The sequence below is a fragment of the Cynara cardunculus genome (genome assembly GCF_001531365.2).
Source record: "Cynara cardunculus var. scolymus isolate 2C chromosome LG 10, CcrdV1, whole genome shotgun sequence".
In the NCBI taxonomy this organism is placed as follows: domain Eukaryota; kingdom Viridiplantae; phylum Streptophyta; class Magnoliopsida; order Asterales; family Asteraceae; genus Cynara; species Cynara cardunculus.
This window is the reverse complement of record NC_037537.1, coordinates 13,613,089-13,628,472: the sequence shown is the minus strand read 5'-3', so window position 1 is coordinate 13,628,472 and position 15,384 is coordinate 13,613,089. Positions and strand designations below refer to the sequence as shown.

The 15,384-nt window shown below is 36.3% G+C and overlaps 1 protein-coding gene across 1 annotated transcript; it reads right to left on the bottom strand.

The window, feature by feature from the left end:
• Positions 1-12,121: 12,121 nt before the first annotated feature.
• LOC112520006 (ATP-dependent helicase rhp16-like) lies at positions 12,122-15,061 on the bottom strand (the record flags this gene model as incomplete). Its single annotated transcript, XM_025128311.1, has 5 exons — positions 12,122-12,976; positions 13,492-13,596; positions 13,702-13,932; positions 14,064-14,186; positions 14,957-15,061. Coding segments are annotated over 5 exons (654 nt in total), but the record flags the coding sequence as incomplete, so codon positions are not given.
• Positions 15,062-15,384: the final 323 nt, after the last annotated feature.

Here is a 15,384-nt window from a genome sequence, read left to right as displayed (position 1 = left end):
CAGGAAATACTTCTGGGTACTCATAAACTAATGGAATGGATTCATGTTTACCTTTTTCTTTCTTAGAATCAACCACATAAGTCAGAAAGCTTTGGCACCCCTTCTGAATACATTTATGAGTGCTTTCATAACATAAATCAGGCTTGTATGATGATATCGCCGATCACTATAAATTACAATTGGCCCCCTTCCCCAACAAATCAATACATATCATCTTCTTATTACACACGATACTTGTCTAATTTTATCCATGCCCACTACTACATCAAATTCCTGTATCGGTATCATACACCCCTCAACCTTTATTTGGAAATCATTAAACACTTTGTTAACAGATACTTGGCTATTATTAGCGGTATCAACTAATGATGCATAGTTTAGGGGCATAGGTTTTATGTATAAACATCCAACAAATAAAGGTGACACAAATGAATACTTTTCAACAGAATCAAATAATTCCTTAACATATACTGAGTTTATAAGAAACGTACTTGTTATCACATCAAGGACTTCCTCGGCCTCCCCTTTTGACATCTGGAAGGATCGTATTTTTGCCCCGTCAAATTTACCCTTTTTAATGCTGATACCCCTATGAATATTCTAAGTGTTTCCACCAAAAGTTAATCTCGGATTCTTTAACCGAGGGCAATCTGATTTGATGTGATTTGGAGAATCACACTGATAGCAACGTTGAAGCATCCGAAAATCTTGGGAGATATGCCCCAACTTTCAACACCTAAAACAAACTCTTTGGTCAAGATTGCAATCACCCTGATAAACACGATGACATCTCTGACAAGGTCATTCATTGATTCGTTGAATAGGATGATTTTCAGATTTTATAAACTTGGGACTCTTGAATTCTATTGAAGACTCTTTCCATTTTCTCTTTTCCACTACCCTTTCTCCCACCTATCTATTCTTATTCCTCTCAGTAGTTTCAACTGCATCCACGTTAGATGGGAACGTAACGGGATCTATTGATATTACAAATTCTCTAATGCAGGGTTTCAATCCCTAAATATACCGCTCAACCTTGTGGGATTCCGATAATATATAATGCTCAGCAAATCGGGAGTGTTCAATAAACCTTTCTATATACTCTCGTACAGTTAAATTCCCCTGTTCTAATTTCAAAAACTCTTCCTCCAGCCGCCTCACTGCTGCTTTAGGGCATAATTGTTCTTTGAATCTATCCACGAATTCCATCCAAGACATTGATTGTAAAATATTGGGTTTAAATAACGACTCAACTTCCCACCAGTACAAAGCATTGGATTTGAGCATTGAAACAACAAATCTAACCCAATTTTCATATAAGCACTTACTTGTATTAAAGACTGATTCAATTTCTCTTAGCCAACACATGGCTTTTATCGGGTCTCTCTTTCCAGAAAAATTCGGGGGTTTACATGTTAGAAACATCTTAATATCACTCTCTCTCTCATTTGAAGTATGAACTTGTGAATTTATTTCCACTCATTCAGTTTCGACTCTGGCAGGTATTCCTAGAATATAAGTTAATGTGTTTTGAAGCTTACTTATCTCTTATGCTAACATATCCCGAGTAACATACTCAGGATGTTGAATCTGTTCCTCGTTAACATTTTCTTGAATAGATTCCCCTTGTTCTAAATGAAACTCAGGATGAATACTTCTTCCTCTTCCTCGACCGCTTCCTCTGCCCCTGCCTCTGCGATAACCCTCTTTGTCGCATTTTAAGGATGGGATAATTATTTCCTCACATCTGATTGATGTGATAACCCAATCTTGTCGCATCACAAGGATGCGATAACCACCTTTTGTCGCATCTCATTGATGTGATAAACATACTTCTCACATCATATGGATGCGATAAACCCATCATGTCGCATCACAAGAATGTGATAAATAACACTCCAAATTCCAATCCCAATTTTATCGCATCACACATATGCGGTAAAACCAACCTCATCGCATCAGATTGATGCTATAACAGTTTCCCATGATCAAAAGATCATCATTTCCATAATTTGATTATGCCACCCTTATCCTAGTATACTCAGCTCCTGATTATACCACCCTTATTACAAATATACACCCAACTCCGGATTATACCACCCTTGTTACCAAAAATACCCATCTCCTGATTATGCCACTCTTATTTCCAAATAATACTCAGCTCCTGATTATGTCATTCTTATTACAATAAGTTGATAATATCATATCAAAACCCAAAATATATGCTAATAAATAGCATATAATCATCAAATACTTACGTATGAAACCTTACGATTTCTTCACAAAAACACATTAAATGATGCTTTTAAATTAAAACGCACCTTATGAATCACAAAGAGATGCAGATATAAAACAACAAAAAATCAGATACGAATACACAACCTTTCTTCTTCCTTTTCTTCTATTTTGCCTCGGACCAAAGAACACACAAAAACTCACCAAACTTTTTTTTAAAGTAAAAGAAAGTAGGATATTTAAACCATTGTTCAAAACCAGCCCCTCAACTTTCAAACTTCTTTCAAAAACAACCCCAAACTTCCACCAACTAACAACCCGGTTATTACATGGTTCATGGTTCCTTATCCTTAGGCTTAGGATATGATAGTGGCCTTAGTGCACCCACTAACTCTAGTAGTAGTTGATTCATTTATTATAAATATTGTAATTCCTTATTAGCAATGAGAATGAGAAAATTGTTCCAAAACACTCTCTTCTTCTCTTAATATTTATATGGAGACTAGCCATATCGAAAAGGTTGTAACATCGAGCCCTACCTTGAAATAGTTATTAGAAATCAAACTCGAATCTAGTGTTATTTTTTTGAGTCGATCTCAAGCTCGAATATTGAAAAAATATCTGAGCTCAAGCCTTACTTTGAAATAGTTATCACGATTGAGCTTGAGTCTAATATTATTTTACGAGCCAACCTCAAATAATCTACATAGTTGACTCGACTTGTTTCGGCCCCTTAGATTAGAAACCTTGTGTTCCACTCCTGTCGATGCATCTCATCCTAATGTTCATTTAAGGGTGGATATTTTTTCTTATGCTTCTCACTTTAACTTTTCTTCTCACCAAAAACCAATCCTAGAGATAGATAAATAAATAAATAAATAAAATAGTGCGTGTTTTTTTTTTCTCACAAAAGAAGTCTTAGGGCCCGTTTACCTAAAAACTTATTCGGTAAGCGTTTATTGTTAAAATTCAACATTAGTACTTATTTACCGGGTAAGATTTTAGTCCATTAAAACGAGATCATATGCAATAATTTACCCGGTAAGCGCTAACTGTGGTAAGAGTCATTGCCCTTCCTTATTGGGTAAGACTTTTGGTCCTTGCCTTCGCTTTTACTGGATAATATTCTTGGTACTTACCATATTTATCCAGTAAGGTATGTGACTTAGTAAGCGCTTACCCGGATAAGCGTTTTGTAAACGACCTCTTACACTTTATTTTTCTCAGTGGGGTTGATATTTGTAATATTCGGTTTTAAATTATAGTTGGTTGGGTTTCGAAATTTAATAGTTATGGAAAGTTCAGGGGTAAAATCTGGTATTGGTTGGAAAATGTGGGACCAATAGTCAAATATTGGTCACCTCTTTATGTTAAGGTAAGGGGATTCATCACTCAAATTGTTGTCCGGTAAGGGGCTTCATCGCTCAAAGTGTTGTCCGGTAAGGGGGTTTCACCGCTCACAGTGTTGTCCGGATATGAGTCCTCATGCTCACAGGGTTGTCCGGATAAGGAGATTCATCGTCAAGGGTAGTATCCGGATGGGAATATTTAATGCTCAGTATATAACTCAGTGTGTTGCCCAGATCATGGTGTTTTGAATTTTGATTAATAAACTTGAACGATAGATGGCGATGTAACCGCGATAGATGGCGGTGTAACCGCGATATATGGCGGTGTAACCGCGATATATGGCGGTTACACCGCCATATATCGCGATTACACCACGATGGATTTTGATAAGTATATCATTAAAAATCAAGTCTAAAATTTATTAAAGTATTATGACAAGTTTTAAATACAGGAGGGAATTCACTTAGTAGACCTTCTGGTCTAACCCTCAGTTGTTTTGATAATTTATTTTGTAGGTCATCCATCGTTGAAGGATAAAGGCAACAGGAAGATGTAACTGAACCTTGGAAGAAAGTTTTTGTTATGATGAATTTTTTAGTTCAGAATTTTTGTTCTTATATATAAATAAGACTGAAATGTTTGTAAATATTTGAACCTGATGTATGCTATAACATGTATTTTAATAGTACTTGTTAGTACTTGGTGGGTTGTTTCATTTGGTATTAGAGCCCTGGCTTAAGAGATCTAGGCATTTTCTTTGATACTTAAACTTAAACTAGAGGCATTAATTATGTGATAATAGGTTCCACTGGGTTTTTAAACCTATGGATGTGTTATAATTAGACCTAAAGTGATGGCATGTATGGTAGATTTAGATTACATGCGGCCAATGTAATCTTGTGTTTCAGGTGCCTGTTTGAACATGAACATATCATTGTACTTAAGTATGTGACTAGTTGTATACATGGTTATTATGGCAGGTAAAGAGTTACAAGTATTAAGTAAGATGGTAGATAATCCCATTCGTTCAGGGAGGAATGTGAATGTCAATTATGAAGAAGAGAATCCTGAATTAGGGAATATCTCTGGGAGAACTTCTGTAGGCCATGGAAGGGGCAGGGGAAGAGGAATCTTGAACATTTAAATAAATCCAGAAATTGCTACAACCGTAGAAACAAGAAGTCGAGGTCGAGGCTGATGAAGAGGAAGAGGTATTCAACAAGAAATTCATACGGAACGGGAAATCTCAGTACAAGAAAGCTCAATGTAAGGCTGTGGACGGGGCAGAACAAGGGGCAGAGGTCGTGCTCACAACCCTTGGTTTATTACTTAGGAAATGTTAGCAGCCGAGCTGGGAAAATTTTAGGAAAACCTAGTAACTCTGCTAGGGCGTTCCACTTAATATAATCTAGAAAGGATGGTGAACCGGAATCTCCAAGAAGAATTCGTGGCAAGGACACCGGTAACAACAACGTCTGCACCACCTACTTCATCCTCGATACCAAAGGGAGGTGATATTATGATGTTTCTACATGCAAGCCTCCTAAATTTTTTGGAGAGCGTGATCCTGTTAAGGATCTGTGTTGGCTTAAAGAGATTGAATTAAGTTTAAAAACTAGTAAAAGTACGAAAGAGGATAGAGTAATGTTTGCGGTATCAAGATTACGGTCAAGTGCACTGCATTGGTGGGAAATCATGATGAGTTCCAATCCGAACATTTTGGATACGATGTTGTAGGAGGAATTTGTTGAAAAATTTAAAGTCCAGTATTTTCCTGAAGCTGCGGTGTGAAAGCTAGAGGATTATTTTCTTCGATTATAACAGGGCAGCATGATGGTTCATCAGTACACTGAAATATTCATGGAACAGTCTCAATTCATCGAGGCTCTATGTTGCTATTTTGCTGCTGAAAGCAGCAAAGTGAGAAAATATATTTGGTTTTTGGAGTCCAATCTCATAAAGTACGTAAATTCCAGAAACCCGGTTACATTTCAAGTGGCAATTGATGCTGCAGAAATTATAGAATAAGATATAAATCGGCAACCACAAGAGAAGGTAGGGGAGAAGAGAAAATGGGATGCAATAGTGGCTGATTACCGTAGATCTAAGTTTGTTGGAAACCAAAATCGTCCAACACCAAGGTTTACTGATAGAACATGTGCTCGATGTCATAAAATACATCAAGGAGAATGCAACAATGACCCACGAAAGTGTTTTGTCAAGAACCGGGTCATTTAGCTAAAGACTGCCGCATGGTACGAAGATTTTTACTTGTAATTCTTCTCAACACATTAATATTGACTATCCACAAGCAAAGGGATAGAGATCTGGTTATTCTGGGGGTAATTCACCCAATCGGGAGTTAATATTTAATCACAATATTCTTGGTGGTCATGGAGAAGTAAGACATGGAGAGGCAGTAGCAAGGGGACAAGCCTTTTGCTAGATGATGTTTTGATGGTAGAAACAACAAACAATAGTAAAGTCTCTATTAAGGAAGTTTTTGATGATTGTTATATATCAGTAGAGGGGTGTGAGGTACCCATTCAACTATTTCCTATGTCGTTAAGGGAATTTGATATAGTTGTGGGTATGGATTAGTTGTCTAAAAACCAAGCCAATATAATCTGTAATAAGAAAATGATTCATATAGATTTACCAGGGAAGGGTCCAGTTACAATCTATGGCGATAGACGAGTGTAACATCCAATTTCTAATATGCCCAATTATTTGTTTAGTATATTTAATTATTGGGTTAAATAGAACTTATGATTTATTGGGAGTTTGGGTCTGAAGTTTTAGAATTTTATTTCTTAAGAATATATTAGAGGATTTGGAAAATATCACGTTAAATAGATACGTAAAACGGATTTTTTTTGGGAGATCTTTTCTGGAATATTTTTGTTGGATGTTATAGATTTTCTATTTATGAACGTGTAAGCGAAAACCTCATAGAAAACGGAGGTCCGAGCGAAAAGTTATGAATATTTTAAGTGTTGATAATCAAAATGGGTACGTAGCCGGGCCAACCCGGCCCAACTCGAGTTTTAGCATTATAAATTGGAGTTTTGGCCCATTTTTCATGTCATCTAAGTCCAGAACTCACACACACACACTAGAGGTGCGATTTTCACACACATAGGCTTGAATCAACTCAAATCAAAGAAGAACTACAAGATCTTTGAAGGATTTGATCATCAAGTAAGGTATAATCCATTCTTTGCACTTGTTCTTGGTTGACATTCTTGTTATATGGATTGCATGTTGAGTTAGAGTTAGAGTTTCATATGGGTTTGATCTTAAGTGTATAAAATGAGTGCATTTTAGTGTTTATGGCATGAAATGGTCATTAGATTCAAGAGATTATCAAAATTTATGCAAGTTCATCATATGAACTTTGACTTGATTAAGTCAATGATTTGGGAGATAATATAAATGATAAAATAAAGGTTGGATTTTGGTTGTTTATGTCAAATATGTTATATTAAGTTGAGATTCAGAAGTTGGAATGGTACTACTTCGTGTGGCACGCCGAAAGTTTATGGCGAAGTCAAGATCCCGGGTTGGACGGGTGAGACTTTCTACGGTTGTGAATACTCATTGCTCAGAAAGGAGGAAGAGCAATGAGTAGGGAACCTTTGCACATACCCGGTAGAGGAAGGCGGGCAGTGCGAGGTTTCCCGTAATGTATGATTCCGACTCGGACTTTGGCATGAGCCCGTAAGGTGAAAGACGGGGGATGCACTGTTCTCGTTATGTATACCGATTCGATCGCTTGGTTCTTGATATTTATTGGTATTCTAACGTTGTTGAATATATTTGGTTGTTGATCCCGTCTCCTTGTTGTATTGAGCATCAATGATATGGTATACTATGGCGATTTGAATATGGAATCCTATGATCTTAGCACCCGGTACGTAATTGTTCACTCGGTTTCTTGTAAGTCTCGGTTTATATATGGATGATGTCTTGAACTCTTTTATTGATAAGAGTTTATTATATATGTTTATAAACATGTGTGATATTGATATGTAATACTTAACTATTTAACTCACCAAGCGTTGGCTTACCATTTAAGTGGCAATCTCTCTCAGGAAAGAAGACGGATAAAAAGAAAGAACCCGTTGTTTGACTTGAAGATTTATTGGGGAACTTGAAGATATCGAACTTGCTTTTGGGTAAATAGTAGCCTATTACCGTATCTCATAGTTGTAGTATGTGTAGCTTATATATAGTCTTGTCACGTATTCTTTTGCGACATAATTAGGGTTGTAAGTAAAAACTCCGTTACACCCGGTTTGGAATTATGTTTCGGGTGGTTTTATCACTAAAATAGAACGGATATTTTGAAGTTTTTCCTAGAAATTAATATCCCATATTTTGAGGTTAATTAATGTTATGCCCAGATCTGTGTGATTCAAAGGGTTGGTCCATCCATTGCCTCTGGTCCATCTATTGCCTCTGGTCCTTCATAGCCTCGCCTCTGGTCTTCCTCCAGACTTAGCCATTTTAGCAGCCTCTGGTCCATTGCCTACCTTTGGACCAATTCATTGTTTCTGGTCTTCTTCCAGACTTAGCCATTTCAGTAGCCTCTGGTCCATTGCTTGCCTCTTGACCAATTCATTGCCTCTGGTCTTCCTCTAGACTTAGTTGTTTCAGCAGCATTATCAGATTTTCGATCCTTGGCCCCGATTGCTTTGACAAAACTTTTAGAATAATTTAGGATCAATTTTGGTCCAAATAATTAATAAATTATATTTTATTGGAGATTTTATAAAATTGGTAATTTGGGGTTTGCTCAAGCGAGATGTTACAACGAGATCGTTATTTCAACCTTATTTTCGTCTTAAAGGCTCAGAGGTATGTACAGAAAGGGTGTGTCAGTTTTCTCGCTTATGTGATTGATATAAAGAAAGAAAAGAATAAGATGGAGAATATTCCTGTTGTAAGTGAGTTTCCAGAAGATTTATCAAGTTTACCTCCTGATCGATCGATAGAATTTCAGAGCGAGTTGCTACCTGGAGCTGCGGCAGTTGCTCGTGCACTATATAGATTAGCTTCGTCTGAATTGGAGTTAACGTCACTGTTGAAACAATTGCTCGATAAAGCTTTATCCAACCGAGTACATCTCCTTGGGGTGCACCGGTATTGTTTGTAAAGAATAAAGATGGATTGATAAAAATGTATATCGATTACCTTGAGTTAAATAAGTTGACAATCAAGAACATGTATCCACTCCCAATAATTGATGATTTATTTGATCAATTGATTTCGGCCAGTTACTTTTCAAAGATTAACTTAAGATCCGGTTATCATCAGCTAAAGATACAAAAAGAAGATGTGTCGAAGACATCATTCCATACGCGCCATGGCCACTACGAGTTCCTGGTGATGCCGTTTGGACTTACATACGCACCAGCGGCATTCATGGACATGATGAATTGGGTGTGTCGTTCATATCTCGATAAATTTGTTATTGTTTTTGTCGATGATATACTAATATACTTTCAATCTGAGGAAGAGCACACGAATCATCTACGACTGAATCTAGAACTTTTGAAACGAGAAACTTGTATGCAAAGATGTCAAAATGCAAGTTCTGGTATGAGAAGTCCAATTTCTAGGTCATGTCATTTATGATGTAGGTAATAAGGTGAATCCACTCAAAATTGAAGCCATCGAGAAGTGGGAAGCACCGAAAACACCAACAAAAATTAGGAGTTTTCTTGGGTTGGCCGGTTATTATCGAAAGTTTATACAGTATTTTTCTCGTATTGCTACACTGTTAACTGGACTGACGAAAAAGAATGTGAAATTTGAATTGAAGGTGGTACAAGCTGAAGTTTTTCAAATGTTGAAAGATAAGTTCTGTAGCGCGCCAATTCTATCCTTACCTGATGGAAAGAAAGATTTTGTGGTCTATAGTGATGCCTCAAAACTGGGTTTCGGTTGGTGGTTGATGCAACATGGAAAGATTATCGTTTACGCCTCAAGGCAGTTAAAGAATCATAAAAAAGAATACCCTACCCATGATATGGAGCTGGCGGCCATAGTCTTTACTTTGAAAATCTGGAGACATTACTTGTACGGGACTAAGTACCAAATTTTTACTGATCATAAAAGTTTGCAACATTTGTTCCATCAGAGAGAATTGAATATGCCTCAAAGACGATGGCTGGAACTGGTTAATGATTATGACTATGAGATATTGTATCATCCAGGCAAGGCTAATGTGGTAGCCGACGCATTAAGCCGTAAAGAAAAGAGCGATACGATTAAAGCTATAACATTAAGAGCTGATGTCGAGCATTCACAAAGAACTGCAAAGATCTCAAGGTGAAGCTGTGAAAAAGGACAAGATCAAGCAAGAACGACTTGGTGGGTTGTTGACAGAGTTAGTAAAAGACAGTTGAGAATTGTTGTGTTTTCATAACAGAGTCTGAGCACCGTGTTATGGTTATCTCAGATAAAGAATTCTGAGTGAAGATCACAAATCTCGTTTTTATATTCACCAGGGTACGAATAAAGTGTATAGAAATATGAAACGATTCTATTGGTGGCCGGGAATGAAGAAGGATATAGCAAGTCATGTTGATCAATGTATGACTTGCATGCAAGTGAAGATAGAGCAGCAACGACCCTGCGGTAAGTTACAATTGTTAGAAATTTCGATTTAGAAATGGGATCACATCACTATGGATTTCATAACCAAACTACCTAGAACACCGAAAGGTTTTGATGCTATATGGGTTGTTGTGGATCGATTATCTAAGTCTGCTCATTTCTTACCGATGAAATATATCGTATTCTATGGACCGACTAGCAAAATTGTATATTGATGAAGTGGTAACACGTCACATTGTCCTGTTGTCAAATATTTCTGATTGAGATAGTGGGTTCACATCTAGGTAGTGGAAGAGTTTACATAGAGAAATGGGTTCGCAAATAAGGTTGAGCCCAAGGTATATTGGACCGTTTCCTATCCTTGAACGAATTGGAGAAGTGTGGTACAAACTAGAGCTTCCTATGGAGTTAAGTGGTATTCATAACACTTTTCATGTATTAAACCTAAGGAAGTGTCTAGCAAACCCATAAATAGTTGTGCCACTACCAGAAATCAAAACTGATGAAAGGTTGTGTTTTGAAGAGACTCCTGAATCCATTACAGACTTCAAAATAAAAGCGCTAAGAAATAAAGAAATTGAATTAGTGAAAGTTTAATGGAGTTATCATAAGGGGCCAGAAGCCACCTGGGAACCCGAGTTTGAGATGAGAGTAAAATATCTTTATTTGTTTACTTAGTGGAATTCCAGGACATAATTCTTCAAAGGAGAGGATATTTTAATGTTTGGTTTTAATTTATTGTTGGTCAGGTTTCGAAATTTAATAGCTATGGAAAGTTCAAGGGTAAAATTTGGTATTAGTTGGAAAATGAGGGACCAATAGTGAAATGTTGGTCACCTCCTTGTGTTAATCTGTTGATCCAATAGGTATTAAGGTTGGCTAAATTTTCATACGGGGGAGGGTGTGCATATCCATGCACCGCCTCAACCCCCCTTTTCTGCTTTTACTTTACTTACTATAAATAGTAAGTAGTATGGGATTGAAAAAGGTTTCTGTGAAAAACTTTGGCAAGTTTGATTAACAAAGAGAAGACAGCAGAGCATTCATTGAGGTCTCTGACAAAGGTGAGTTTTTACATTGTTTTGGTAAATATGAGTATTACATTTTATGTAAACTAGTATGGGAACCGCGCGATGCGCGGTACTGTAAGTAAAAAAACTTTTTTCATACCATAAAACAATAACTAAAATAAAATCATTCTAATATATAAAGAAACAAATAAGATAAAACAAAATAACTTACATAGATCCCTATGCATATGGTTCAACKTGGTCAGTAGTCGAAGCCTCTTCTTCTATGCTTACTCAATCGTTTATCATCCGTCTCTATCTTCAATATATTCTCATCCTCGATGAAGCTTTTTATGAAGATCTTCTTGTATACAATATGGAATAGAATTGCATTAACCATTATAGGCGTTAGAGAGAATCATAATAATAAATATGAGAAGAAATAATAAAAGTCGGATTTTAGAGAATATGAATATATAAACTTAGTAAAATATTACCTTATTTACTCGGTGGATGGATGAATGTTAATGAACACTTCATGGTAGACAATGTTTTTTATGAGTGTACGGTGTTCCATTTCTTCATCGGCATTTATTATGGTTAATCCTTCATGTGATGTCACTCGTGAAACAGCCACATATAGTTGTCCATGTGTGAAAACCTATCAATTGGAATATTATGCAATTATATGTGAATATAAGTACATATTTAAATATGCTAATATAAAAAAAATTGAGGAGTGTACCCGTTTCGGGAGGTATAGGCCAACACGACTTAAAGATTGTCCCTGGCTTTTATTAATTGTCATAGCAAAGCATGGGATGATTGAAGTAGTGTAAATTTATTATAATATTTCAAATAAATTAAATTACATTTAAGAACATTAATTGCTAATTATTTTATTAAAGCATTTTATTAGTCCAATGTTGAAGTTATATTATGGTGGTGTTTGGGATTGAGCATGCCATGAGCTAGAAATTAGAAAGACATTCTAAGACAACACTTATGAATTGATTAGTTAAATAGGATATCAAACAAAAAAAAGCTAGTAAGCACAATCACAATGTTAAGTTTCTGTTGTATCATGAACAGTGACATGTTTCCATATACTCTATCTCGACAGAAATAATAGGAAGTAATACAATTAAGCAACTAAAATGAGCAATATAGATACGATTCACAGACTATGCTGGCAGCATCAGAGATCAAAGGACTTACTACTGAAAACATTGACATAAATAATAGGAAGTAATACAATTAAGCAACTAAAATGAGCAATATAGATACGATTCACAGACTAAGCTGTCAGCATCAGAGATCAAAGGACTTACAAATGAAAACCCACTTCCGGCCATACGCGGATCAACGAAAGTGGTGCAAAAATGAAATCAATCGAGCAGAAATGTCGCAACGTAAGGAAAGAAGATAACAGAAATTCATTTTTTAAGTAAAATTAACCTTCAAGATTGCGTGTTCAGCTCCGTCTTTGATGGCCGGGTACCGACGGCGTGCTTCGTCGGTTGAATTCCAGTGGTTCTTAATAGCGTTATCGGTTCTTCCTGGCAAGAGCCGTGCAATCGATGCCCACTTGTTTCCGTGGATTGCGTGAGCCGAGAGTATAATACGGTCTTGAAAAGTTGTTCTTACATGTGAGGCAACTGTAAGATTTAAAGCAACACCTCCGTGAATCTGGTAATTGCAGCTGCTCTGGCAGCCATGCTCATGGATCCATCTAACTGAACACATTTCACGCCACACTGCAAAATTTAACACCATTCAACTTGTGTACAACATAACACCCCCTTCGTCCCAAAAGAAAGTCAATGTTTGATTTTTAAGTGCCAAATATGCAACATTCTATTTTACTATTAATAGAGGATTGCTTTAATATCGAGGAGAGATAATAACTACATCTATAACATATGAAAGGTAATCACGTAATCAAATTGTGAGCCATAAACTTCAAAACATTGATGCAAACACTTGCCTTGAATTTAACTACCTCCGTCCCAAAATAACCGACCACATTTTAATTTTAGTTTGTTCCAAAATAAATGTGCACTTCCAAAAGCAAGTGCCTACTCTCCAATGTCACTGGTAATTACTCCTGTTACTAAGAGTAAAATGAAAAGGCGTAATAATCACACATTTCTAAAATTGTATGTCTTTTTAATTGTGGACAACATTTATTTTGGAACGGGGAGAATAAATACCGAAATGGGCTCTTTTTTATGGGTTAGAGGGAATAACTAAATTAAAAGCACAGCTTTACCTTCTGCAAAGAATAGCTTATAAAATCCAGAAATGATGTGAACTGGCTGAATACAATTCCTTTAGCAGAACCATCCCTTTCGACCATGAATCTGATTTCTTCCTTCTGAAAATCAATCAACCATGATCAAGCATATGTACCCAATGTGTACGAACAATGAAGATAACAAAAAATAAGAAATAAAAATGCTAACATCCAAGTCCCACATACCAGAGCGTCAATTTTGGTGCTTGTCTGGAAATCTTCAAGACGGATTCTGTTGATAATACTTGATGAAATAAATCCTTTCACGCTCATTTTAGGCTTCTGATCTTCTTGATCCTTGTTTGAACTGAAGTCCACCGTAAGTGGTTTCGAACATGAAGGGCATGCAGGTTGACCATAGCTAGCTGAAAATTCAATCAGACATGGCTTACAGAAGAGATGCCCACATGATGTGACCTGGATAATTTTTATATATCCAACATTAGGTAACAAATATYACTCACAAGACATAAATTCTTTGCAAACTTAGATTGAGATTCAGTTTGGTATTTCATATTAGACTTTATTTGTAAAAGTCAATAYAGTACCACAGGGTCTTCTGCTACATCATGACATAAACCACAAACTTGTTCATCAGTAGATCCGGCATCGCCTGCCCTTCTTTCAATAGCAGATTTGGAATACACCACAAGATAAGGATGATCAACAGCCTGAAATGTTATGATCATTATTTATTATCAAAAATATCAGACATATAGTAACATATTATAGAACCACCGAGCTACATTCGAGCAAATTATCAATCTAAATCATATTATAGAATAAACTAAAACAACTCACTTTGACTGCTACAATTGAACATTTCATACTTCAATTATGAATTTTGCTCAAGCAAAATTACTATCCTTTGCTACCTTTGCAAAGTCCAAACCCAATGTTGTACCTAGCAACTCAGTTTATCGGGATGGGGGCACATACCCACAAAACCAAGGAAAGTCTAGTGGAATAACCATAGAAAGGTGAGATATCCAAGAAAAGATCACAAGCATTCAAAAAGAGTTTCAACTCTGCCATCAATCAAACAATTTTGCTTTTGAAATTGCAGTTCTCAGAAGAATTGGGAATGAATTAACTGACGACTGCATTTTTCAAAATTTTAAACCTTGATCACATTTTTGGTTCAACACTCCCAAATAAACAGATATCAAGATATATCTTTACGACTTTCATGGTATTACATTACTAAGGTGCTGCTTTGTGCATATAAGCTCTCAAACTTGATCACCAAATAGAAGTTCGTAAAAATGTGCAATCCCAAAATTTAATCATCAACTTAAAGAAAGGTAGGATGCAGGACATGTTGTGATTTATATTATCTTTCAAATAAATAAATAAAAGCAGTCAAAGCAGAATTAGAGGGGGGAAAAGGACAAAAGTCGATTGATTTCATATTGGGTTTGAAGGAAAGTTGAAGAATTACCCAAGAAGGAGCACTGCCTGAGGATCCATCCCAACCAATATGAGCAACATGTTTAACATAAGTTGGAATACCGTAAATCGAGAAATAGCCAACGTCTAAAATAAATATTCATAAATCGAGAAATAGCCAACGTCTAAAAAGTTAAACCCTAAATGGACAATTTGTAACTAAAACAAAAAACTAACAATTATAACCTGCTGATACCTCTGAAAAACCATTGCATTATATTGGTTCAACTTTTTGTTAAGGGCTTTTGGAGAAGAAACCCACTTCCGGCTATACGCGGATCAACGAAAGTGGTGCAAAAATGAAACCAATCGAGCAGAAATGTCGCAACGTAAGGAAAGAAGATAACAGAAATTAATTTTTTAAGTAAAATTAACCTTCAAGATTGCGTGTTCAGCTCCGTCTTTGATGGCCGGGTACCG